The following is a 25,145-nucleotide window of genomic DNA, read 5'->3' as shown; positions in this document are numbered from 1 at the left end:
ATAAATCTTGTATGTGCACGAGTGATTAAAATGCGTTTTCTAGGAAGGGCTGTTTGAACTGGAAGGAACCTTCGAGAACGTGAAGCCCATACCCTAGCTGAACAGATGGACACCGAGGCCTCCAGATCCATCACTTCCGGGAGCTGGGAAGGCCTCAGACCTTCCAACTGCCCCAGCAGCGGTTCCAGAGCTCAGGCAGGAGCCCAGGTCTCCATGCATCCCGGCTAAGACACGTTTGTGTGATCAGGCCCCTGAAACGAGGTGAACAACTTTCTTTTGTGATTTATGTGGAATGCACTGGGAAATACAGTCACTTTCAGAAGCACGTAAGTATTACCAGCGGCAAATGAGTAAGTCATGTTGTCCAGAGCTACTGGAAAATAAACCATTAGGACCTAACAGTCATGTGCAAATGTGTAGCTACCCTACCTAGGCAGTTAAACACATTATCGCCTTCGCAAATAAGGACTGACCCGTGTCTGAATCTAAGCCTCCCGAGGAAATGAACATGCTTCGGTTTGCTGATCTTTCATCTTCCACACACATTTGATACAGAAGACTTTGCTAATCATTCCTTAATGCGGTTGTACACCCACCAACGGATGTCGGCGGATTAGACTCACTTCCAGTGAGTGATTCTGTGAACCTCCAACAATTGGACCGCAATCGATTTCAACCATAGTATTTTCCTGCAGATGTGCTAATCCTCATTTCTGGGACGCACCTTGCATACGTTTCTTATTTGCTCTGGGGGTCCCCTTGCTTCTGCTTCTGCTTCCAGCCGCGTCCTCCAGTCACAGGTGTAAGTACTGTGTGACAAAGTCTCCCGCTTAAGACCATTCCCTTTATAGGGTTCTGCTTTTGTCTAATGCCCCAAATGCCACAAGAGTTGTCCAAATGAGCGACCCACAAATCTGCGTTCTGTACACGGGGCTGCAGGCGATGAACTACTTGGAGAGTTCTGAGTATTATTCCTACCAAAAAAGCAGACGGATAAGCTTCAGTGTGTTACCGAAGTATATCAGGAAGGGCTAGGACCATAGTTCAGGAAAACCGTCGCATTATCAAAAATCTCTATGACTGCAACTTATTTGAAGGGCTGTCCCAGGAAGAGAGATTACTCTGTTTCGTTCCCGACGGCAGAGCTATAAGGCTGTGCACTGGGAACTCGAGAGACTTGGACTTCAGTGTGATGCCTGCGCACGTTCGTTTCGATGCTGTGGGACTTTGGGGCAACGACGCTCTGCAAAGCTACACTTAATCTTTAAAGAGTCCTACTCAGATTTCAAAAAAAAAAAGTTAATTTTCGTTTACTGCTTGAACTATTTAGCATTCTTAGAATGCACATAATTTCCAACCGGCTGTACTATTTGAAAACAATTTTGAATTCTTAAGCGCAAGAGACACCGACTACGGCTTACTTCCGTCAAGGTCTCACCGTCCCTTAATGGCGGCCGCTGTGTTCTGCATCCGGAGTCTAATGTCTCGCGTGCACGTACCCTGGCTCTTTTGTGGACGCTCCCCGGACTTTAAGACAGCTACGGCTTAAAACTGGCACTGTTAATACAGTCAAGTGTACCGTACTGCTGCAGTTGGGGAGAGCCCTGCAAGTTGCTAGTAAGACCAAGAGCATGTGACGTAGAGGCAGGAAATGACAAGACACCCATTACCTCCCCCTACAACACACACACGGTTACACCCCCGAAAACAGAGTGCTATTTCAGTTAATACATTTATTACAGCAGGTCTTTAGTCATTATTGTCATGATGATTTTCATGACATTTCACAAAATCCTTTAAGCTATTAGTACTTGCTTTTTTCTTTTTATGGAGTGACACTTTGTTAATTTATGAAATATTTACAGCGTTTACAAAAAGCAAGAGAATGTCTAATAAAATTTCTTATACATACAAAATTTATACATGATACTACTGTATTTGAGATGTCTTATTTGGTAGACCAATTAAGCTGTGACATAAAATAATTTACAAAGATATATTTAATCTCTCTTAATTCACTGAAAACAAAACCATATTAGCTATAAATAGTCTTTTACAAATCACTGGAAAACATTAATTGTTTTAACTCTAGCCTTAACTTTTACAAATATACGTAACTAAATGAATTAGTTCAGATATCAAATAGAACTGTATTTGAAACTTCATTTACCACTAGCACTACGACTACAAAACAAAAACAAAAACAAAAAACAAAAACAAAAACAAAAACAAAAACAAAACAAAACTCCCCAAAAACCTGAAAACACAAACTGCCGAGTACATTTCAAGTAAAAATGTGTAGAACCAGTTTAATGCACACTTGGGGGGAGGGGCATCCAACACCACGCACGCTCGACAAATGTACATCTGCGGCTTTGATTTCATGCATCCTAGAGGGCCAGCCCTACACTTTGGCGGATAAGCTGGTCGGACTAGAGCGACGTTCGCAAAAACATTCACCTAAGCAGCACAGTGCCCCCGACATCTTCCGACAGTGCTAAGGGCTTTTCCACAACCTGAAAATGGGTCAGAATTTCAGGCAAGCTGATAGAAGAACTTAGAAAACAGAACTGGCAAAAAGTTAAAAAAAAAATCAAATCATATTCGACTGGGCCCCATCAGTGTAATATAAAAATATGCTCCTCTTGAAAATTACGGGAAAACACTTCAGATTCCAAAGTTTCAAAAGAACGAAAAACTCATCTACGCAGCTAGTTCTCTTTAAGCCACCACTCACGATGGTATAAAGTTTGGCAATTATTTCAACACCTTGCTTTTGGATGACGCCTCAGAGGATGAGCTCGATTTGGTTTTGGCAACAACATCTCTCACATTTGGGCTCGTTTTACACCAAAGCAACTATGAGAAGCAGCCCAAGGAAAATCCGGTTCACAAACCTATTTTTTTTTCACTTCAGTTTAAAATAATGTCGTTCCAATTAGGCCCACAAAATACATATTGTAGACACAGGATTTCAAAAGAGGTCAACTCAATTTCAATTATCTCTTTCAAAAACTGTCCTTGAAGGGTGTCAGGATTTTCCACAACCCCATCTTGGCTCCTTTCTTCTGATTGCCCTGTAGACACTAGTTTTCTTGTAATATGTATTCTAGAAGGCACATATTCAAGAGTTTAAGATTATGTTAGTTCAAGTTCTACACGGAGGCAAACGTTTTAATCTACTTTGTACAGAGGCCCCCAAGTGACAGTCAAGTCTCTCCTTTACTCGGAGCTCTGGCGCAGCACCGGGGCTCCCTCCTAGAAGTGGGTGTGCACGTGGGGCATCATCTGGGAAGGAGCGGACGGCGAGGTCGAGGGGTCGGAGAGCTTGGCCGAGCTGGCGAGCTGCAGCTCCTCGAGCCGCTGTATGTATTCGTCACGTAAGGCCAAGAGCTCCACGTAGCGCTGCTCCACGGGGTTGGGCTGCTGCAAAGAAGCATAGACGGGCGTTAGGGCTTTTCCCAGGAAACCCCTGGACTGACCTTCAGTGTTGGTCAAAAATACAGAAAAGTACAAAGGGTGAAACCCCCAGCTCTTCGCCACCAAGACATAAGCTCATGTACACATTGCCTCGCATTTGCCTCACCATCTTTTTAAGGTTTATCAACCCAGACACGGCCCCGGTCCCCTACGTGCCCCGGCCCCAAGCCCACTGCTCTTTCGCTTCCGGAGGCCACGCCTCCCTTCTTCCCCGTGTAGATTCATGACACTCTTCCTATACGTGAGTATCGGGAGACGAAATACGCCGTTCTCGTGTCTCGTGTCGAGGCCGGCGTGACCGGCGCTCTTCTGTATTGTCTGTATCGACTGGCGCCTTGACCCGCGTCTCCGCGCTTGAGCCCAGCTGCGTCCCCGAGCGAATAAGGCACAGCTCGGCTCCGCGCTCCCGCAGCGATGGAGAGTCGGGGCTCCCAGGCCCGTCAGCCTCGGGGGCGAGGTTCGGGTCTGCCTCTCAGCAGCCAGAGGACTGAACCCGAGAGCCTGCACCTCCCTGCCAGGGAGATGGGAGTGGGACCGGCACGGACCTCACGGGGCTGCCGGCAGAGCGAGGTCAGCCCTCTCGGTCGGTTTCGCCGTGCCGCCCCTCTCCCTCACGGGTCAGTGGGGGTCTCGTGGCACTCCAGAGGTTAGAAGTCACGCGGGGACAGAGTGTGATTCAACTCTTTAAACTCCTGTACTCATGTATACATTACCCCGGGAATGCAAACAAATCTCGAGGTGGTCAGCTCAGCGAGCCTTTACACAGGTGCACTGATGCCATCACCCACCCGGGCCAAGATCCACGACACGACAGCCCCCAGGAGGCTCTCTCACCAGCGTGTTGTGAGTGATCAAAGGCAAGCTTCTAGAAAGCTTGAGCAGTCTATGAAGACGTTAAGAGAAAGGCCAAGAGGCTACAGAAGTCCATTTCTTCGGCACCAGCGGCTTCTGGGACCATCCTGCTTCCTACCCGTTAGGCTCTGAGCCCCAACAAGGGCGCTGAAGCAGGCCGTGCCCTGGCCTGGGCCCGTAGTGTGGAGGACAGCGGGCCGGGTCATGGCCTTGAGGAGGGCGCGGGAGCCCCGGGGCTTAAGACGATGTCGAGCTTCCCGGGGCTGCCAGAGCAAATGAGCACAACCCAGGGGACAGCGGGAGTGCTTGACGCAACAGGGCACTGTGCCGCCTCTGGGGGCTCCGGGGGATGCTCCTTCCTCGCCTCTTCCAGCTTCCGGTGGCACCGGGTGTCCTTGGCTCGTGGCCGCATCCTTGCCGCCTCCTGTCTTCACAGGGCCTTCTCTCCACAAGTGTCTGTGGCTCAAATCCCCTTCTGTTTTCTCTTATAAGGACCCCGGTCACACGATGTAGGACCCACTCCAAATGCAGGAGGGTGGCATCTTCAGATCTTTAACTAAGTAACACCTCTAAAGACCCCTTTCCCAAATAAGGTCACATTCCCAGCTTCGGAGTGGACATGTCTTTTGGGGGGACATCAGCCCACCCCAGCGTCTGCCAAGGAGTGCTCGACGGAGGCCAGGTAAAAATGCCACGCATTTCTAGTGGTAGTGGGGTTTCTTTTTCTTTTCTTTTTTAAAAGCTTTTATTTTTAAGTCACCTCTACATCCAGAGCAGGGCTTGAACTCACAACCCTGAGACTAAGAGCTGCATGCTTTACCGACTGCGCCAGCCAGGGGCCCGCGCCGGTGTGTCCATTAGAGCTCTAGTTACAAACGCCCACAGGCTGGACGAGGTCTCCTCCTTGCTCCTAACCCTATTCTTCCTTTACTGTGACTGCAGAATGTGAAGTTTTTCAGAAAGGCACACGTGGCATTAGAACAGGAATGCTTGGGGGCTTCTGGGTGGCTCAGTCATTTAAGTGTCTGCCTTTGGCTCAGGTCATGATCCTGGGGTCCTGGGATGGCGCCCCACATCGCATCGGGCTCCCTGCTCAGCGGGAAGTCTGCTTCTCCCTCTGCTCTCCCTGCATGTGCACTCTCTCTCGTGCTCTTAAATAAACTTTTTTTTTTAAAAAAAGAGCAGGGGTGCTTGGTAGAGCGCGTTGACACCCAGCAGGTACTGTGCACAACCTGCTACTGTCTTTCGTCCATTTTTCTCTGTGTATTCCGCTGTGGGCAGCCACTGTTCTGGGCACTTGGGACCCCTTGGTGAACGAAGAGGCCCAAATCCCCATTTTTATGGCATTTTCCTTCCAGCAGAGGGAGACAGACAAATGAAGAATACCACAAGTCTGAGTGACAGGGGTTGTTCAAGGGCGAGGAACACTCCGGAAAGGAAGCAGAGCCGGGTAAGAGGGGCAGGGCTGGGGAGACGCCGCATCAGGCCGTGGAAACCACTGCAGGGACCTGGGCTACGGTGTCGGGTGAGGTGAGCAGCTCCCGGGACAGTTTTGAGTGGAGGGGCGGTGGGGTCTGGGATGGGCTTTACTTGCAAGGACCGCTCTGGCTACCATGTTGAGAACAGACTGGAGGGAAGGAAGGGTGTGGTTAGGGAGTCCAGCTGGAAGTCTAGGCAGCACCGCACGGCCCGCACCAGGCCAGCAGCGGGAGGACTGGTACAGAGGGTCTGGGGTCATATGGGCTTTGAAGGCCAAGTCCAGCAGGCTCCGCTGACAGACCACATAAGGGGGTGCAAGAGGGAAGGGAGTCGAGGAGGGCTCCCTGGTTTCTGGCCAGAGCGACTAGGATGGAGTGGCCAAGAGCCGAAATGGGAAAGATGGCAGCGGGAATAGGTTCTGGGGACCAGGGGATCCAGTTTAGACACATCCACTTTGATCTGCTGTGCAAGGATGGTCCGTCCTCTGCCCTCTGCATCACGTACCGGGGCTCCCCGCCTGCGCCGTCTGCTTCCAGGCTCGACCCCTGCAAAGAGCAGGGCATGTTCTTCCTTGGTATTCTCCTCCAAAGCTGTCCTGGCCATTGTTAAAATTCCGCTTTTTTCGGATGACTACCAGAATCAGTTTGTTACTATGCCAGCAAGGACAATTAGACAAGAAAAAGGAATCAGAGGTAAAAACCGTTTTTGTACATGACAAGGCTGTATACTTAGAAATCTCAAGAGAGTAGACTGAGGAATGATTCCAAATAAAGAGAATTCAGCCTGCTGATGGGTACAAAATACCCAGAAGCCATTAGCCTACAGACAAACACAAACCATTGAGAGGATACGAGGAAAGAGTCCAAAACACAAAATTACAAGAAATGAAGTTGAAAGTCAAGTGGCTGCAAAGGCACAGCCCGGCCCCTCCCCGGGGACCGAACGGGGAGCCCGGCGCGTGCTCCGCATAGCACACTCCAGCTAGCGATGGGAGGAAGCATCCTGGCCTTCGGGTGGTTTTTAGGGTCACATTCCTTTTGGCGCTCCCCTCAGAAATGACTTAAGCGCCACACGGGTCAGCCTGTTTCCATCTGACTGTCCCTGTTCTCGTCCTTTGGCGATCGCAGTGCAAAGATAGGGGCGCGGCACGGGAAGTCTACTTCTCCCTCTGACCTTCTCCTCGCTCATGCTCTCTTTCACTGTCTCTCTCTCAAATAAATAAATAAAATATTAAAAAAAAAAAAAAAAGATAGGAGCACGGCAGCGTGCGCCTGCTCAACAGCCGCGGGAGTCCGAGACAGGCTCCCTGGCGGCCCCAGGCCTCATTCAGGCTCGTAACAGGACTCACGGGATACGTCCGCTTCCGGGATGAGCAACTCCCTCGTCTCAATACATGCACCAGATGGGCTTCCCGATAGCTCTTCAAAGGTAAGCATTGCTCTTTCCGTCAACTCCACTGAGTTTTTATGTCACAGCAACGGTTGGTGGTTCTTGCTTTTAAACCGCACACGAACCCTTCCTTCTTCTAGACCAGAGCTCATTAGAGGGACGGGCTGTATCTGCTTTTGTCGCTTTCAGTACTGCTCGTATACATACGACAGGTACCCGGTAACTGTCTGTATACCAACTGGGCCACACAACTGAACAATTGAACTTTTAAGTGGTTAAGTATATTCCTTGAGGTTTACATTTTATAATTTAAAAAGTCCTACGTGATCCGATTTAAATTTATTTCTGTATGAAATAGTGTTCTATGGGAGATCTTTAAGGAAATGTAATGCATTTAATTCACACTTCCATTATGACATTTTTCCCTGAGCACTATCATCATCGGCTCATGTTCCAGGCACCCCCGCCAGCCTGGGAGCTCCAGGGGCCAGAGATGACCTCTTCTTAATCTCTGTGTCCACCCTCCCACCCCACCATAGCCCTGAGAATACAAAGATACGTGTAGTACCCTCCACATTCCGAAAATCTATATAGAAAGGATAAGTTACTTTCCTTTTTGAGTAAATTTCACAGATCATAATACAGACCAATTACTATCTCAAAATAGAAACCTCTATCAAGAAATGTGTGTTCCTATCTGGCCCAGTTCCATTTTGCTCAGCTCTACAAAAATAAAGGGGTAGATACACTGTAGTAAGTTATTCTAATGATTTTTTTCCTACTTGTCACACAATTATTGCCTTTATATGTTCAGAAGCGAATTGCTCTAAATTCCTTGAATTTTAAGAATTTCTCCAGTAAAAAAAGGGTGAGGGGACATTAGAGAATCTATACAGAAATTAGCGATACTTTCTAATTACTAACGTTTTAAAAAAAAGTCACAATAAATATAAGAAAAGAATCAATTTATAGGAGACACTGTACATCTATATAATATATATGTATTTTTTAAAAGATTTTATTTATTTATTTGACAGACAGAGATCACAAGTAGGCAGAGAGGCAGGCACAGAGAGAGGAAGGGAAGCAGGCTCCCTGCTGAGCAGAGAGCCCGATGTGGGGTTCGATCCCAGGATCCTGGGATCATGACCCGAGCAGAAGGCAGAGGCTTAACCCACTGAGCCACCCAGGCGCCCCAATATATATGTATTTTTTTAATTAGAAAAGGAACATGCCCCCTGTAACAGCAGTTAGAACCCTGGCAAAATGCCCGTTTCCTCTTTACTTGATATTCCAAAGGCTAGAATGACTGCTACATAAATTCCCTCACTGTGCTTCTCAAATCTCCAACTAAACAAGTGAGTGTTCTCAAGCCCTGAAATCTGTCACTTTCCGAGAGATTACACATTTCCACCATTCCTGAATGGCAGAAGCCTTTCACGGGAGCAGCAGAGACCTTGAAACGAGAGTGCCGGCTTGAAGCGGGCAGTCCCCAGCGGGGAGAGGGCACAGCCTGGCGTGCGGCCAGCTGCCCGAGTGCGATCAGCAGTCTGAGAGACAGAGCGCAGCGCCCGGGCCCGGCTGTCACCCCGCAATTTCTAGCGGGATTAAAGCCGGCGCTTTTGCAAGACTGGCCTGCGCGAACAGGTAGCCCGCCATCCAAACCACAGGAGAAGGTTCGAACCTTCACAAAGGAGCAGCTGCAAATACGGAATATTTATAGCACTTCAAACAAGTCACAGACGGGAGGCCCTTCTGAGCCCTTACACACACAGGCTGTGCTTCTCGTCCGCTTCCGGATGGAGTGGAAGCGGGAGAGTGGAAAGTCCGAGTGTGTCTTCAACAAGGTATGGACTTTTTCGGTGCAAAAATCATTATTTCCCTTTTTGGTTGCTAAATGGCCAACCGAATGTACTACCTGCTGACAGATCAATTATCTTTATTTCAGAAACAAAGGTCCTCAGTGAAGTGATCTGATGTTAGCTGACCCGGTACAGACGCGTGAAGCAGACAGAAGAAACTGCTTTGTTTCCTCTAAGTCCACTCACTGGAAAGAATTGTCTTATTATGTGTAACAGTGTCCACTAATTGAAGCAAATCCTTGGCAACCAAAACCCAAAACTTTTCCAGAGCTTCCAGTTTACATTTTAGTAAAAAAAAAAAAAAAAAAAAAAAAATTATAAGAATCAAAGTTTAACACCAATCAAAATAAGTGGCTTAGTAATTAAAAACAATTTTTAATTAAAGTTGCATTTGAAAGCAAGTGTGATTTTTTTTTTTTAGTTCATTTCCCCTCTCATGACATTAAAACAAAAGCACTATTGAGTAACATTATCTAAATCCAAAGTCAGACTCTTAATAGCACTGCCTTTTAACAACCTCCCTTCACTTACTTGTTGCTTGATTCTGGGGTTCCATCTAATGTAGTAATTCACCCAAAGCTCCAAGTGACGCATACTGGCAACTGGATATAAAACTCGATTGATCTCTTTAGTATAGAAGGGATTTTTATACTTGTCCTTATTACTGTTGATCAGCGACCACAAAGACACCGTTCGTTCTGTAACTTTCTACGGAGAGAGAGAAAGCAGGAAGCTGAAGTCAAAACACACAAGTACACAAACCATCTTTCAGCCCGTGGCACTACAGTTAAGCCTCAACTCGAATCAAACATTAAGTTAGCCCCAGAATAGCTCAAAAAGCCTCATGGGCCAGTGAGTGTTCGGCAGCTGCTTACTGATATTTGCAGAGATAATGGCCTAGCTGGAGAGCCACTGTTTCTGCCAGAAGACAGAGGTGCGGGACGCTGTCTCATTAAATGTAATTCACTGAGCTAAGGCGACTCTGCCCGGGAACAGATGGGCAGATGCTCTTTGTAATTCAGCAGAAAGAAAAACGATCATACGATCCTGTCGGCTTTCTTCATTTCTGCATGTGTTAGAACTGTAAAATCTTAACCTGTGCCTGCTTGACAGTGGGGACCCAGATAGGAAGTTGTTTTTAACCAACCATCCAGATGTTCGCTCGCTATCACGCTAACGTGCGGATATGTGAAAACACCTGGATAACTGACTTCACGGAATCGTTACTTTCTCACTTGGTGTCCATGATCTCATGCAGAGATCCACGTTTCCACTGTGTTTTAGAGATCTTTACCGATTTTGAGCATAAACTAGGAAAAAAACCCCCAAAGCTTGGGAAATAAAAGGTATGATTGTTAAAATGACCAAAGGCAGACTCTGAGACTCTTCCCAGTAACGACTTCAATAAGCAAGGACCAAAGAGCTAATACTGGGAGCTAAAAGAGAACGGCTTGAAATAAGTGACTGAAGAAAAGTCTTTAACATACATATTTCATTAATGTTGATCATGGTGAACAAGAAATATGGCAGCATAAATTTGTCTTCCTTGGAATCCACCTCAAACTTCATTCACTGGTACCTTTCCGATGCCCCAAGCTATACTGGGTTGTGTTCATTTGCATGCTTGCTTTTAGTTTTATACATGCACAGAGTTTAATAATTTTTAAGAGATTTTATTTATTTGATGGAGACACGAGAGAGGAAACACAGCAGGGGGAGCAGGAGAGGGAAAAGCAGGTTCCCGCAGAGCAGAGAGCCCAACTCGGGGCTCGAGCCCAAGGACCCTGGGATCCTGACCTGAGCAGGCACTTAAAAACTGAGGCACCAAGCACCCCTGCGTGCACATAATTTAAAAAGTCACATAGCCTGCACAGGTTTGTTACGGATTAAAAAAAAAAAAAAAAAAAAAAAACCTCAGCTATCTCTCAGCTCCCCAAAAGCAACTGTGTTTGATATTTTTAAGTTGATTGCTTTGACTGTCTGGAACTTAACCTCCATACCTCTAAATAATATGCTTTCCTGCCAGCCGGGGGGCCGTGCAGCTCTGGGCACTTGCACTCTCTGTCCTGCCCTGTACTCCCAGCAGGAAGCACAGCTTTCAGGAGGCTGACATTTAGTGTCCAGATCCCTGTGATGAAGCAAATACTACTCTCAGGCAGGCCCTGCAGTCCCTTTCTGTGACTTCTCCTGCATGAATTTTGTTGTCTTCCCTCCACGTAACCATCTATTCTGCGTATCCTATTATCTGTTCTTGGCATTTATTGTGAATTTAACCCCCAGCTCTTCCTCCAACATCTCAAACTTCTGTCAAGACACTCAGCACCTCAGGCGCTCCCCGTTTCCTCCTCAGGGGAAAGCCAGCCACACACCTACGATGGCTTCTCTGTTTTGCCCCAAGCATCCCCTGTTGCCTCTCTCTGAGCTGCAGCTCCGGCTTCCTGAGTTCCACTGTCTTCTTCCTTGTTTGCTTGGAGCCAACACTCCAGGAGCTTCCAGAGAAATGGTTTGGTGCGGGAGGGAACTCTTGGTGCCACACATGTCTGAGAATATCTTTGGTCCGCCTAAACAGCTGGTTGACAGTTCAGTGGCTAGAGAATTCTAGGTTGAAACCATCTTCCATTAAAATTCTGAAGGCAATGCTCTACTGACTTCCAGCTTCCGATACCGCCATTGAAGGATTTTGCCTTCTTGATCTGTTTCTTTGCAAATGACCCATTCCTTTTCTGTCTGGAAGCTTGAAGGATCTTTTCTTTGTCCCTGGTGTTTTGAAACCTCACAAAGACGGGCCTTAGCTCGGGCCTGTTTTGGTCCGCCATGCTTGGGCACGTGGCAGGCCTTTCAGTGTGGAAACTTACATACTTCAATCCTGGGAAATATTCTCAAATTATTTCGGTGACCTCCTGCTCTCGGGTCTCCCCATTTTCTCTTTCTGGAAGCCCTATTATCTGGTTATCGGACTCTCGGACTGGGCTTCTAGTTTGCTGACCTTCTTTCCACCTGCTACCTCCGTCTCTAGATTTCCACCTCACCTTTCAACTCTTCTCCTGGATTTTTAACCTCTTTTCATTTCAAGTTGTTTTCTGATCTCTACATAGTCTTTCCAAACAATATCCTGTTATTACATCACGGTACCAACATTTACTTATGTTTCTGGGGAGAGCTGATGCTAGCTGCCTGTCTACATCTCTCCCCTCCCTACCTGGTAGCCATTCTGTCCAAGTGGCTTCTCTCCCTCCGGGCTATCCGCTATCACTTAAGAGGGGAGCAATGAAGAGCCGACTGGTATCTTTCGGTCCTTCCTCTCTTGGGCTAGTCCGTTTCCCCAGAGATGATTTTTTTTTTTCTTAAATCGAGGCAGGGTTCACGTACTGTAAAATTCACCACTTTGAAGTCTACAATTCACTTGTGTCACCGCTCCCCTCTCCAGTTCTGAGAGCTCTTCAGCAGCCCGAATGGAATACTCAAACCCACTGAGCACGCATTCCGCATTCTCCCCTCCCGTGAGCACCCCCCCCCCCAAACACTCATCTACTTTCTGCCCCGACGGCCTTGCTATTCTGGACGTTTCCTAGCAATGGAATCATGCCATCTGTGAGCTTTGGCATCTGGCTCCCCTCATGAGCGTGTTTTCAAGGTTTGTCTACACTGTAGCCTGGGGCACAACTTCCTTCCGTTTGCTAGTCCAGCGTGTGGCTAGGTTGCGTTCTGTTCGTCCTGTCATCAGCGGACGGACGGACCTGGGGTTGTTGCCACCTTTTAGCTCTTTGAACATCTGCGTGCTTTCCTTTCAACTCCTGTTTTCATTGCCCTTGGGTATGTGCCTGGGAGTGGACTTGCTGGGTCACAGGACAACTCTCTGCTTAGCTTCTGAGGAACTACCAGCTGGGGTTCGCTGCCATTCACCTCACCCCCTGATGACACTCAGGTCCCCAGCCCAATCTCGTGCTCTCTCTAGAAGAAACCTCTGTCAGAGTCCCCAGATTTGGTGTCTGTGTCTCCTTTCTCATCTTCTCTGTTCTTGTAGGTTTATGCCTTTAAAACAATGCCCTTCCCTGACGTTTTTACGGTGTTTTGGGAGGGGGACCTTATATACCTTTAAAGTCATTCCTACTCTCAAAGTCAAAGTCTAACCCCCTCCCCCGCAGGAAATGCCAGACACTCAATAAACCCTCTGCGTTTCCCACAAACCAAACTATCGAAGAAAAAAAATTTTTTTTTCTATTTCATGGAAGACGAGACACAGTTCACTAAAAGGATGAGCATTTCCACTCACCTGTTTTTCTCGCGCAGATTCACAGTTGTATAAGAAAGTCCCAAACCGGCAACTATACAGATGATCCAGAATTGTAATCAAAAATCGTTCATTGAATTCAAAAGCTGTAGGGAACTAGACAAAAACAAACACGCCCACAAAGCATGAAAACTTGGGACTAGCAGAGGCTGCCATCTGCATACGCCCTAGAGCTCATTTCTCAGTGATCGGCACAGGACTGAGGAGTCCGAGGGAGGGTCAAGGGAAGGGATCAGAGGAAAACAAGCTGATGTTCTGGGTTCTCCTGAGTGTACAAGGCACACTGGGTAGTTCCAGCACTGATGGTGTCCTATGTGCATAGGCTGGTCCCGAGGCAACGGAAAAGACGAGCTGGGATTCCATTAAGAGAGAGGATGCAGTCAAATATTGAATTTTTCAAACATTACGGAAAATCCCAGGCATAAATAGCAGCGAGAATAAAACCGCAAACCCCACGTACCCACTACCCGGCTTCAACAATGACTCATGTAGGGCCAGACTCATTTCATCTCTATCTCTGCCCTGTGTACTGTGAGGCAAATCCCAGACATTAGATCAAAATACCTAAACGTGAAGTCCAATGTAATTTTATCCCATACACATCCCTTACCTGTTTCGACATCTGCCATACACAGTCAATAAACTGGAGGAAAATAGGAGACCGGTCAGCGTCGGCGTGGTTTTTATCACCATGGCCTATTCTCTGAAATGAATGGATGGAGATGATTTGTTTTCAGTTATGGGTACAGAACTGAGAAAGCATATATAACCCACAAAGTGTGACAATACAACTCATCAATCTGCTTTCCAAATGCCAAGTTTCTCAGAGAGTAAATGGTGTGTGTTTTTCCTTGGCAATATAGAACTGTGCAAAGGTTTAGAAATACCGGAAGTCAAGCATAAACATCTATAATATCCCAATGCCATCAGTTCAGCCTGCCGTTAAGTTAGCAGTGCTGAGGGGCCAATCCTCACGGCCGAAGCCTCAAGACCACATCCAGATGGTGTGGTCATTAGTAAGTAAAGTTCTTTCTCTCTTAAGAACAAGACAAAAGCCTCATCATTCATTTTTATTAACAATGATTCTTCCTACTTGAAAATGTTCTTCACATTCCTTCGGAAGCGTGGATGAGGATCATCTGAGGGAGCTTGTTAAAAAGGCTTCTTCAGGGGCACCTGGGCAGCCCCGTCAGTTAAGCGTGTCTGACTCTGGACTTCGGCTCTGGGTATGATCTCAGGGTGGTGAGATCAGGCCCTGCACCGAGCTCCACGCTCAGCGGGGAGTCTGCTGGAGGCCTCTCTCCCCCTCTGCCCCTCGCCCTGCTCGTGCTTGCGTGTGTGTTCTCACTCTCAAATAAATAACTAAATAAATCTTCTTTCCTTTTTTTTTCTTAAAGGCTTTTTCAGACCTGGAAATATGAATTTTAATAGGTTTTCTCAATTTTCAAATCATGCGTCAGAGAATAATACTGATAGTAACAATAATAAAGCCTTGAAAGAGTCTAGCGGCTCTGTAAAAGGTATTTGGCTCTAATGGCTATAATTGTAGCTGAGAAAGAATGGTCACACAGTCTCAATTTCAACACTTTTACGCGGGCTCCTGGTCTGATCTTCAAGTCAGACTGTAAATAGGGCAGACGGAGAAAGCGGTCTCCTGAAACAACTTTCACGACCCCCAAGGAATCGCACATACTTTTCATCTGACTCCTCAGATTTTCTTTTTCAAAAGCAAATATATGGCTTAACAACCAGTCTCTCCATCTCAAACATGGACATGGAACACGTCGGCTTAACTGTTCACTTACAGATGCAAATTTATGTCCGAAACTTATCCATTCTTTCTGTACCAGTATTTCAAAGCCCTCGATGCTCCGATAGAAGCTGTCCAGCATCAGCATGGCCAGGGACGTCAGCTGCGCGGTCCTGTCCCACCCGTCGCTGCAGTGCACGAGCACGGAGCTCTTCCCCGAGGAAACTTTGTCCGCTACCTGAATGGCTCCCGTCAGGACAAGCTGGCGAAGAAGAAGAACACGCGATTAGTAGGCAGCTGTAAGATACGGCTAAAACTTGAAATAATTGTTTTTAACCCCAGAAAAGGCCATGTTTTCAAAAATTGCTATTGTCTAGAACAGAAAAACTTCTGCAAATGGAATAGCAGGGGCTCTGGGGCCGCTTGCTCTGGCTCTGGGGCAATGGCGTTCCCATGAGACTAGGTCATTAAAAACAACAACAACAACAAACTCGATGCACACAAATCTCAACTGCATTTCAAACTAATTTTTGTGCCTGTGAGTACATTAGCATATGAGGGCTGTCGTTGCCAAGGACCACAGCCTGGGGCTTAAACCACAGGAGTGTACTGTCTGGCTGGAAGGCCTACGCGGAAGTGTGGGCAGGGCCGGGCTCCCTCTGAAGGCTCTAGGGAAAGACCTGTTCCAGACCTTCTCATCGCTTCTGGTAGACTTCCTTGGCTCGTGGCAGTAAGACTCCAGTCCTCACGTGGTGTTCTCCCTGTGTCTGTGTCTCCGTGTCCAAATTTGCCCTCTGCATAAGGACACCAGTCTTACCGAAGCAGGGGCCCATCCAAATTCTGTAGGACCTCATCTGCACTCATTGCCCCTCCAAGGAACCTAGTTCTAAAAAGGTCACACTCTGAGGTACCGGGGAGGGGGGCAGTCAGGGTTTCAATACATGGAATTTTTTAGGGGGGAGGTTTCAGTTCAACCTATAGCAGTGATCATTTTTAAAAAAATCACCGGCCCAACAGGTCTAGTCTAGACCTTAAAGGCCTGATACAATGGAAATCCCCTTATAGCCTTTAAATTGACAAAATATGAACTATTCTGTGGCTTGTAAGTAGAAAACTTACATCAAGATAAAGTGACAGCCTTCTTGTAAACATTTGAGACTCAGAAATACCACGAAATTTGTGTGTACCAGGAGTTATTGCGAGGATGTCATTTTTGGGTGACTTAGGTATTTATGGAGTTATCCTGTACGAAGCACAGAGTTCACCCATCATGAGTGTGCAGTGTGGTAAGACCGCACACATGTACACAGCTGCGTAGCCATCATCGCCAACCAGCTGTAGAGCACTTCCATCGCCCCCAGAAAGTCTCGTGTGCCGCCTGAGGTCAAGCCCTGCTCCCGCCCTCAGCCCCCGGCAGCCACTGATTTGCTTACTGTCTCTACAGTTCTGCATTTACCACAACCGTCATCTAAATGGAATCACGTAATAGGTGGGCTTTTATGTCTGGCTTCTGTCACTTAGCGTCATGTTCTTAAGGTCCATCCATGTCGTAGCCTGCGTCAGTACTTCCTTCTTTTTACGGTCAAGGCGTATGCTGTTGTATGGACAGGTCATGTTTTATTTATTCACTCCCTAGCTGATCGACACCTGGTTGTTTCTTGCATTGGGTTACTGCGAATGATGTTGCTGCGAACTCTTGCACACACAGACTTGTAGGGACTTAAGTTTTCATTTTACTTGGGTAAATACCGAAGACTGAAATGGTTGGATCACACAGTAAATGTACGTTTATTTAACTTTTTAGGAAACTGCTAAGCCGTTTTCAAAAGTGGTCGGACCACCTCTCATTGCCACCGTCAGTGTACGAGGGCTCCGTCTTTTCATGGGCTCATCAGCCAGTCACGTCCGTGATGCCACTTCTGGAGCTCCCCAAGTCCCAACAGCTCCGCAACGGTCATGTATTACGGTCATTTTCATGGACTCAAGGCAAAGTCAGGCTAAGTGAATGATCTGGTAGAGAGAACTTTCAAGACGCATACTTTCTGTTATTTTTTTAAACGGGGTTTACTTATTTTTTTTTTTAAGTCAGCTCTATGCGCAGTGTGGGGCTTGAACTCACGACCCTGCCATCACCAGTCCCATATTCCACCCACTGAGCCTCTGAAGATCCGCGCTTGCATTATTTTGATATAAATGGTAACTGCAGATAAGTGGACAGAGTAGTGCCTAGAAGGACAGGTGAGGGGACCTCAATTATTCATACAGAAGTCATTGCTTTTAACTGACTAGAGCAGCTTTCGTTCTTCAAGTGTTTTAAGCATCTCCTCAAAATCCTGTTTACAAATTTAATTTGAGGCACTGCTGACGAAAGGGCTGTTGGATACGACTAAAGGCAGCTTCACCTCAGACACTCCTCTCACCAGGAGAAAGGGAGGAAGCCTCAGCCTGTGATCTTTCAAAATATTAGAAGTTTTCCCCAAAAGTATGAATTCCCACCACTGCTTCTCGACAGGAAGGCTGCTAGTTATCTAATGAAGTGAAATCAGATTTTCAAAACCATCACCGGCAACTGTTGCATAATCAGATGGCCTAGCGGCTGGCGGGGAGGCAGTGTGTAGCGCGCTAGCTCAGTGGCCCGAGGCCTGGGTTTGAAACCTCCTTCCGCCACTTTTGACATGTCGCGCACTGAGCCAGTCACAGAACCGTGGTTCCTTTCTCTCTGAAGCGGGAGGAGGAATGGTACCCCCAGCACAGCCTGTCTTGGCCCGAAAGAAAGAATCCCCACGAAGTGACGACACGGAGGACGGGTTCACGAACGCTGGCTGCCGTCTAGCTGCCTTCTCAGAAACACACAGTGACAGGTCGCTTCCAAATGGGAAGGGCTACAGGGCAAGAGTGTTGAAAAGGACAGAAAGAAACCGGCCGCTCCAGAAACCACAGAGACATTCTACCCTGCTGGGGCTCCGCTGACGGACTAGAATGGGGGTGGTCTCCTCGCCTGTGAAGCTTGCCCTGTTTCACACAGAGTCGTGGGGCCATTTCGCCTGAATGCAGGATCGTGGTGGCCATGCCATGTGTCCAGCAGCAGCTCTGGGGCTGCAAAACAGTCTGCGAGGCCGAATAGTGCGTCAGCCAAAGATGCCCCGGTCCTGGCCCCCAGAAATCGGTGAATACTGCCTGGCATGGAAACAGAGACTTCGCAGATGTTATCAAGATAATGACTTTGAGACGGAGAGATTATCCTGGATCACGCGGGAGGGCCCTAAATTACATCCCATGTATCCTGATAAGAAGGAGCAGAGGGAGATTTCACAGAGAGAAGGCAAATGGGACCACAGGAGCAGAGAATGAAGTGATTTGGCCATAGCCAAGGAATGCCAGCAGCCACCCGGAACTAGAAGAGGCAAGGACAGATGCTCCTCCTGGAGCTCCCAGGAGCACAGCCCAAATGTGCCCCCCACCACCGATTCCCACCCGATCTTCAAGGTCTAGCTCAAGGCTCCCCGTATCTCTGCTCCCCCGTCTTCTGGCACGATGGGACTTATGCCTGAGAAACCCCGAGTCAGAGGTCATTAAGGTGCCCATCTGGGCACCCCGTTACAGTTGGCCTCCTCAGAGAACACTGACAGTTTCTTTCATTTCTTTTCTATCTCCTTCTCTTTGGACAGACCTATAAAAATGGACGGGGGCCTTTTATAGCCTTTTCCATATTCTGTAGGTCCTAACTTCCATTCCACATCTTATAAAGATGGCCTGGACTCCTAATTTCCTCAGATACCTGAGCCTCTGAAGAAGACCAACTTCTGACCAGTCTCTCTCCTGTCCAGCTCACAGTAGGGCTTTACTCTTCCCAACTAGGCCCTGCCCAGGCCTGTTCCCTGGCTTTTGGCCAGGCTGCCTCTTTCTAGAATGGAACACACCGCACGGTGGAGCATTAGCTCTCCTGTTCACGTGCCCGTCACCTCTTCAACCGCACGAACCTCCTGGAAGGCAGGAAGTATGTCTCGTACCTTTTTCCATTCATGGGGTCTAACGTGCTGCTTTGCCTTTAAGAGTGCGATACTTTCTAAAAATAAATGTTTTATTTTAGAGTAGTTTTAGATGTATAGAAAAGTTACAAAGATACTGCAAAAAGTTTGCATACACTCGAGTACAGTTGCCACAACCTGCGAACCAATATTAACATGTTATGAAATTATTAATAAACCTACTAACTTATTTTTAATAGAGTCCGTACTTTATCCAGCTCTCCTTAATTTTCACCCAGTGTCCTTTCTCTAATCCAGGATCTCATTCAGGACCCACGTTCCCTTAGCTGTTACAATTAATTGGTTTTGTAATTTATCTTTGAGAACGACAAATTAAGAAAAAAATGAGAGTTAGGCCAAATGAAAATGTGATTCCTATCAAGTCTGAAAGTAAAATTTGACTAGAAAACAATTTATATTAATAATGCACCTATTTAAAGTAGGCTTTCTGTTTGTTTCCACAACAAAAAGGTAGCTTCTAAAGGTGTTAGTTCCCTCAGATAGCTTCAAGTACTTTTAAAGACTGGAGGGGTGTTGCTGCTTTTATCAAGATGGACCATTGAGTATAATCGAAGCACAAAGTTCATTCTTTAAAGTCAGTCAATTTGAGATTGGTTTCAATTAAAAAAACCCTCTCTCCAGGGCCTTGAGGGTCGTACCCAGCAACAGTTGGATAATAATTTGGCTGTTTCTAAACAAATCTGCGTGGAAGACAGAACTTACTATTGGCAAGACGGACGGTGACCGCTCCACAGACTGTGAAACTGTTCTGGAGTGAGATGCTGTGAGATCTTTAACTTAAAGGTAAGAATACTCTGAAGAGGTACAAAACTATCAAATGTAAGAACCCTATACGACAACTATTTCAGCTCTCACCGCTCACTTTTAGAACGGAAGGGACTGAAACAGATCCCTGTTCCTCTGAACAACGACTTTCTTATTTAGGTACGGACATCTTTTCTTCAAAATATACTTGCCTTGATGTGTTCTAACCAATGAGTAGACTCCAAACTGGACAGCCAGTGAGATTCTTCCACATTAGGATAGACAATGTCTTTGACTTTTTTTAAAGATTCCCGCATGACATGAATGTTATGGATGTCTAAGAAGAAAAGTTCGGTGTTATGGTACGCGTCATCACTTTCATATCCTCCTCCTGTTGCCTGAGAAACAGTAAAATATACAAACAGTCAGCTGGGTTTTCTAGTTCATTAGAGAACTTACATGAATATTTCAAGTTATTGGTTCTCCAAATCTCCACCTTCCAGCTTGGACGCGGCGGTCGACGGGACCTGACTTCCCATCCAACACCGAGCCTCAACGACATCAGTCACACACTGAGCTTGGGGAAAAAAAAAAACAAAAAACAGAAAAACAACCCAGCAGGCTGGCAGTTTGCTGGGGATCTGTATTTGCAAGGAAAAAAAAATCACTTCAAATGTTCCATAATTACTAGCTCTTCTGGGCAACAGCGGGTGTCAAGGGTCCCTTTCCTTGATGGGTTCTGTAGCGGTACTTTCGGGTAGCGGGAGAGGGCAGGCGCGGCGCTGACTCTAACAGCCCTCAGCTCAGCCCCACTTGCTCCGACACCGAGGGGAGGCACTTACCCTCTTGGAGCCTCGGAGACCCGGCAGGCTAAACAGGTTTAAAAGGAGTCACACTCCACCACAGCTGACCCCAGCCACCATTCAGTGAGCCCCCACCCCCCGCTTACGGCCACGCCGCCGGAGAGAGAGTACTATCCCCATTTTGTCACCAAGGAGAGATGCTATTTAACTATCCCCAAAGTCACACGGTAATCAGTAGGACTCCACGTGTCTGAGTTCAAGGCCCACCCCTCTCCTAGTGCGCCGTGACCATCTGTCCGCCCCGTGGACACCAGGGACAGAGCGCTGCACCCCTTTCCGGCACGGCGGAGATACCCATTCTCCATATAAAGCAAAAGAAACGGAATGGGAGGAACCTGGCTGCACTCTGCTTCACGTTTTAAAATGCCATGGAACATGTGGCCTCTGGCCCTTTAAGGAAAAGTTAAATAATTCAGAGACTTGCCAAGAAAGCAAAGTCCTCCAAGCTGAAATGGAAGGGGGAGGCATTGGACAAATGTGCCGTTGCTACATTTTGCCTCTTTTCTTTTTATTTACAACAATACAAAGAATATCTAACTCGTAACTCAGAACAGAAGGGCCAATGCATCCCATGTTTTGTGGTTTTTTTTGTAAATTTTCCCAGGGTTAGTCACTAAGTTTCCTATGCAATGAAAGGAAGGTAACCACTTGAATTTCAAACCTAAAGTCCTCCGTACAAGCCAGAGGTATTGGTCTTCCTGGTCTCTAGGTAAGAAAATAGGTTTTATTTAGAAATGCGTGTTTAAAGCTTATCACAAACAGCATCAGTATAAGTAGACAACACATATTCGACCTTGTTTTTTAAAAAGTTATTAGCTAATGAATACATAGACAGATGAGCCCTATTTCCCTCTCCTACCCGTGCCTCAGGGCACGTAACACCTCGAGGCTCTGGTCAGAGGCCCACAAAGGTGCTCCTACACACCCAGCAGTCACTTCTGGAAACTGCCGGCACCCGGTCTGGGAGCAAAGAGCGAGCCTGGGTTTTGCCAGAGCTGTGAGCCACTAATGCAATGATAAGTCACCCTCCCCTGGATGACCTGCTTCTCTACCCTTGTGGTTTTTAAAGAGTTATAGCGATTTTCAAGAGATTCTCAATGCTGGAGTTTCTTTTGTAAATAACTGAAGATAATATGCAGACAGATAAAAGGCAAAATGTACTGATCGCTCCTTGCCGAAGCGAAGACAGACGTTACTGCCGCTCTACTTTAACTCATCGCGGTCAGCTGCTGCAAAACTGAAGCAGCCTGGTGCTGGCGCTTGTCAACGCCTGGGTTTAGCTTACTTTATAATGGTGTAATGTGGGGGGGGGGTTGTAAATTTCTAAATATCCACAAGGGAGGTACAATCAGGTCCAAAGACAGCAGAAGTCAGAAGGGTAAAAATGATTTAGCCAAGCATAGATTGAGTTCCCAAAGTTCAAATTCTCCATCTCTGGCTAGTTTTGAAGTCTTTTCAGTTTTCTTTTCTTCAACAAAAAGGAACATCCCTATTATCTAGTACGGCGACATAGAGGTTCAAGGGCCTGTTGCTATGGATATAGATGACTAGGGGAGAGAGAAAGCGGAGGGAGGAGGGAACAAGAGCTTGGTTTTTAAAGATCGCCACAGAGATCTTTAAAGCCTGGGTTTTTTCCATTTTTTCCTTCCCTTCATTCCTAAGAGCACTAGTAACACAGGCATATTTCCTGAGTGTTTAAGAGGCATTCAAGAATTCTACTGCTGTGAAGCTGGGCGGGGTGTGGGGGGGATAGAGTCTACTGCTATGACAATAAGCTTTAAAGTTAATAGATGAAGGTAATCACTTTATACATTTTCATGTTTTAACATAATCTTTCTAAATACCTCATTACAATTTTACTTTATATCTATTTCAGCCTAAATGTGTACATAGAAATACTGCATTTTATACACATATCCAACTCTGGATTATATAGAAGGGATGGGACAGAAACATGTAACATTACAAAGAATGCGAGATAGTCATCTTTAGACTCAATTTCCTAAATGTTTTAATTCTACTTCCTAATTTACTTTGATTGCTTTACCTACAATTTCAAAATCATTTCTGCTACTGAAACAAAAATCAACTGCAATCAGCGGAGAGCTGGGCCAAGGGTACACAGGGAGCAGAGGGAGCTCGGCAGACGTGAGGGGGTAAGATGCAGGGTCCATGTGCAACTAACAGTGAGCAGAGCCGCTCACACATGCCATTTAGGAAGCTGCAGCATCTCTCCAAGCTGCATGACGACTTATTTTGCTTTCAGGTCCTTGTCTAGCGCTATGAATAATTGAAGATGCCAGAAAAGTGACCTCGGGTAAGTATTCCTGATGATGACATTTAAGCCTACAGCTGATGAGAAACAAGAAGTCTGAAAGGTGGAAGGGTGGCAAACACCTCTGGGCAGACCCACTGTGAGCACCTGCATGTGACAGCTGGCAATCATGGGAGAAAGAAAAAAACAAAACAAAAAGGTGAAGTCGAACATTCAGCGCACAAATGGCCTTATACCTTGCGGCAGCTTTTGTGGAAGCTTCTGAAAGTGACACGACCTAGTCACTGATGTTCACAGTGACGACCCCGATCAACTCGAGGGGCACTCGGTGTACTTCGAGTAAGAAGGCCAACCAGACGGCGGAGAGAGATGTCTTTGAAAACACTAACATCGTGTGCGCATAACTATAAAATCTACGTACAGAGATCGACTCATTTTTGAATTATCTTCTATAAAGGAGAAGACCCATCCATGAGGATAGTGAAGAGACCTTCCGGCTAAAGCTACAGACCGAGGGCTTTCACAATTCCGGCTTCCCACAACTCCTTGTAGACGTTGCAGCACCGCAGCCATCAAGAGGGAGCAGGAACAGCCAAAAGGGCCACAAAGAAACTCCAACTTTTGCCAGAACTGAAGTTCATCACAGTCTATACTCACCTAGTTTACCTAAAGGTTATTCTCATTTGATCTTAATGGATTCGACTTTCAAGATACATTTTGTGATTAAAACGACCTCCTGGGGCGCCTGGGTGGCTCGGTGAGTTGAGCGTCTGACTTCAGCTCAGGTCATGATCTCAGGGTCCTGGGATCGAGCCCCACATCAGGCTCTCTGCTCAGCAGGGAGTCTGCTTCCCTCTCTCTATCTGTCTCTCTGCCTACTTGTGATCTCTCTCTCTCTGTCAAATAAATAAATAAAATCTTAAAAAAATAAATAAAATGACCTCCTACCTCAGCAAACCAGTTTTCCCATTTCCGCTAAGTTTCGCTATTCGTGTAAGCCCACATGTGGACACACCGTGCACACACAGTCACGTAAAGCATGGCATGATATCCGTAAGATACGCATCTAGCATGTCACCGAATATACTCACCTTGTTGGCCACTGCATTTACATTGGGTCTTGCATCATAGATGGTGAGTTTAGAAATTTGTCTGTTAGTCTCCCTGATAACATCGAGATACTTCTCATCATCTTTATTCCGTTTACCACTCATACCAACAAGGGGCTGACTGCAACGCACGATGACGGTCTTGTTTTCTGGATGAATCCATGACAGCACCTATGGTGGGTTCAGAAATTTTAAGCTATCAAGGAAACAGCAAATGTCAAAACTATTAGAAGTATAAAAAAAAAGAAGCACTAATCATCATGATGATGTGAGTCCGACTTGGCCAAAACAGAAACTTGTTTACCTGTGATTTCACGGTGCGTGCCTAGCAACACACACTTAATGAGGACTATTCAGAGACAACTAGAATAATCAATTTCTTTAACCAGCCTTTTCTTAATTAGCACATCTCACAGAGATTAAATGCTTACCTAAAAAAAAAAAAGTTCTATCACCTCAAGGAAATAAAAAGCTTCTGATACTACTTCAGTTCTGCAACCTGCCCTGGATTTCTGGGACAGAAGCAAGGAAATCACCTCTGGTACAATATGTTTCTATAATACCAACTCACTTCTACAGGCCATCTACCCAGCAGTCTCAATTCTAGGAAAAGAAAAAAAAAGCCTTCAGGATGACCACAGAGCTGCCAGAGTTCCCACAATGAAGCTTAGGGAGCCGCACTTTGCACATAAGCCTAGCACAGGGGTTAGCTGGTTTCGAGGCTCGCGGTGCAGAAGAAACAACACCTGTAGAAGGGAGCTAACAAGTAATACAATAAAAGCTATAGAACTGTCCACTTTAAGTGGGTGAATTATTTGGTAGGTGAATTAGATCTCAAAGCTGTTAAAAAAACGAAAAGGGAGCCAGGAGGGAGCGTGGTGAGCAACAGTGTGGGCTCTGGGCGAGGCACATCTCTGCCATCACTGTAACCTGGGCACAGAGCTCACAGCCTCTGCCACTCCCCTCTCCTGCTTCATCAGATGTGGGGGTGAACATGACTCC

At 46.6% G+C, this 25,145-nt stretch overlaps 1 protein-coding gene across 1 annotated transcript in view; it reads right to left on the bottom strand.

The window, feature by feature from the left end:
* Positions 1 to 1,714: 1,714 nt before the first annotated feature.
* MTM1 (myotubularin 1) overlaps positions 1,715 to 25,145 on the bottom strand; it is a 92,406-nt gene continuing 68,975 nt past the window's right edge. Inside the window, exons 9-15 of the mRNA XM_080794704.1 lie at positions 24,126 to 24,314; positions 20,109 to 20,294; positions 15,159 to 15,365; positions 13,964 to 14,056; positions 13,336 to 13,449; positions 9,594 to 9,770; positions 1,715 to 3,426 (exon numbers count right to left, since the gene is read on the bottom strand). Of these exons, the coding sequence (XP_080650830.1) occupies positions 3,259 to 3,426; positions 9,594 to 9,770; positions 13,336 to 13,449; positions 13,964 to 14,056; positions 15,159 to 15,365; positions 20,109 to 20,294; positions 24,126 to 24,314 (1,134 nt within the window). The 3' untranslated portion in view covers positions 1,715 to 3,258. The remainder of the gene's footprint in view (positions 3,427 to 9,593; positions 9,771 to 13,335; positions 13,450 to 13,963; positions 14,057 to 15,158; positions 15,366 to 20,108; positions 20,295 to 24,125; positions 24,315 to 25,145) is intronic.

The sequence above is a fragment of the Martes martes genome (genome assembly GCF_963455335.1).
Source record: "Martes martes genome assembly, chromosome: X".
NCBI lineage: Eukaryota > Metazoa > Chordata > Mammalia > Carnivora > Mustelidae > Martes > Martes martes.
The sequence above is the reverse complement of the archived record's forward strand: the minus strand, read 5'-3'. Positions and strand labels throughout refer to the sequence as shown.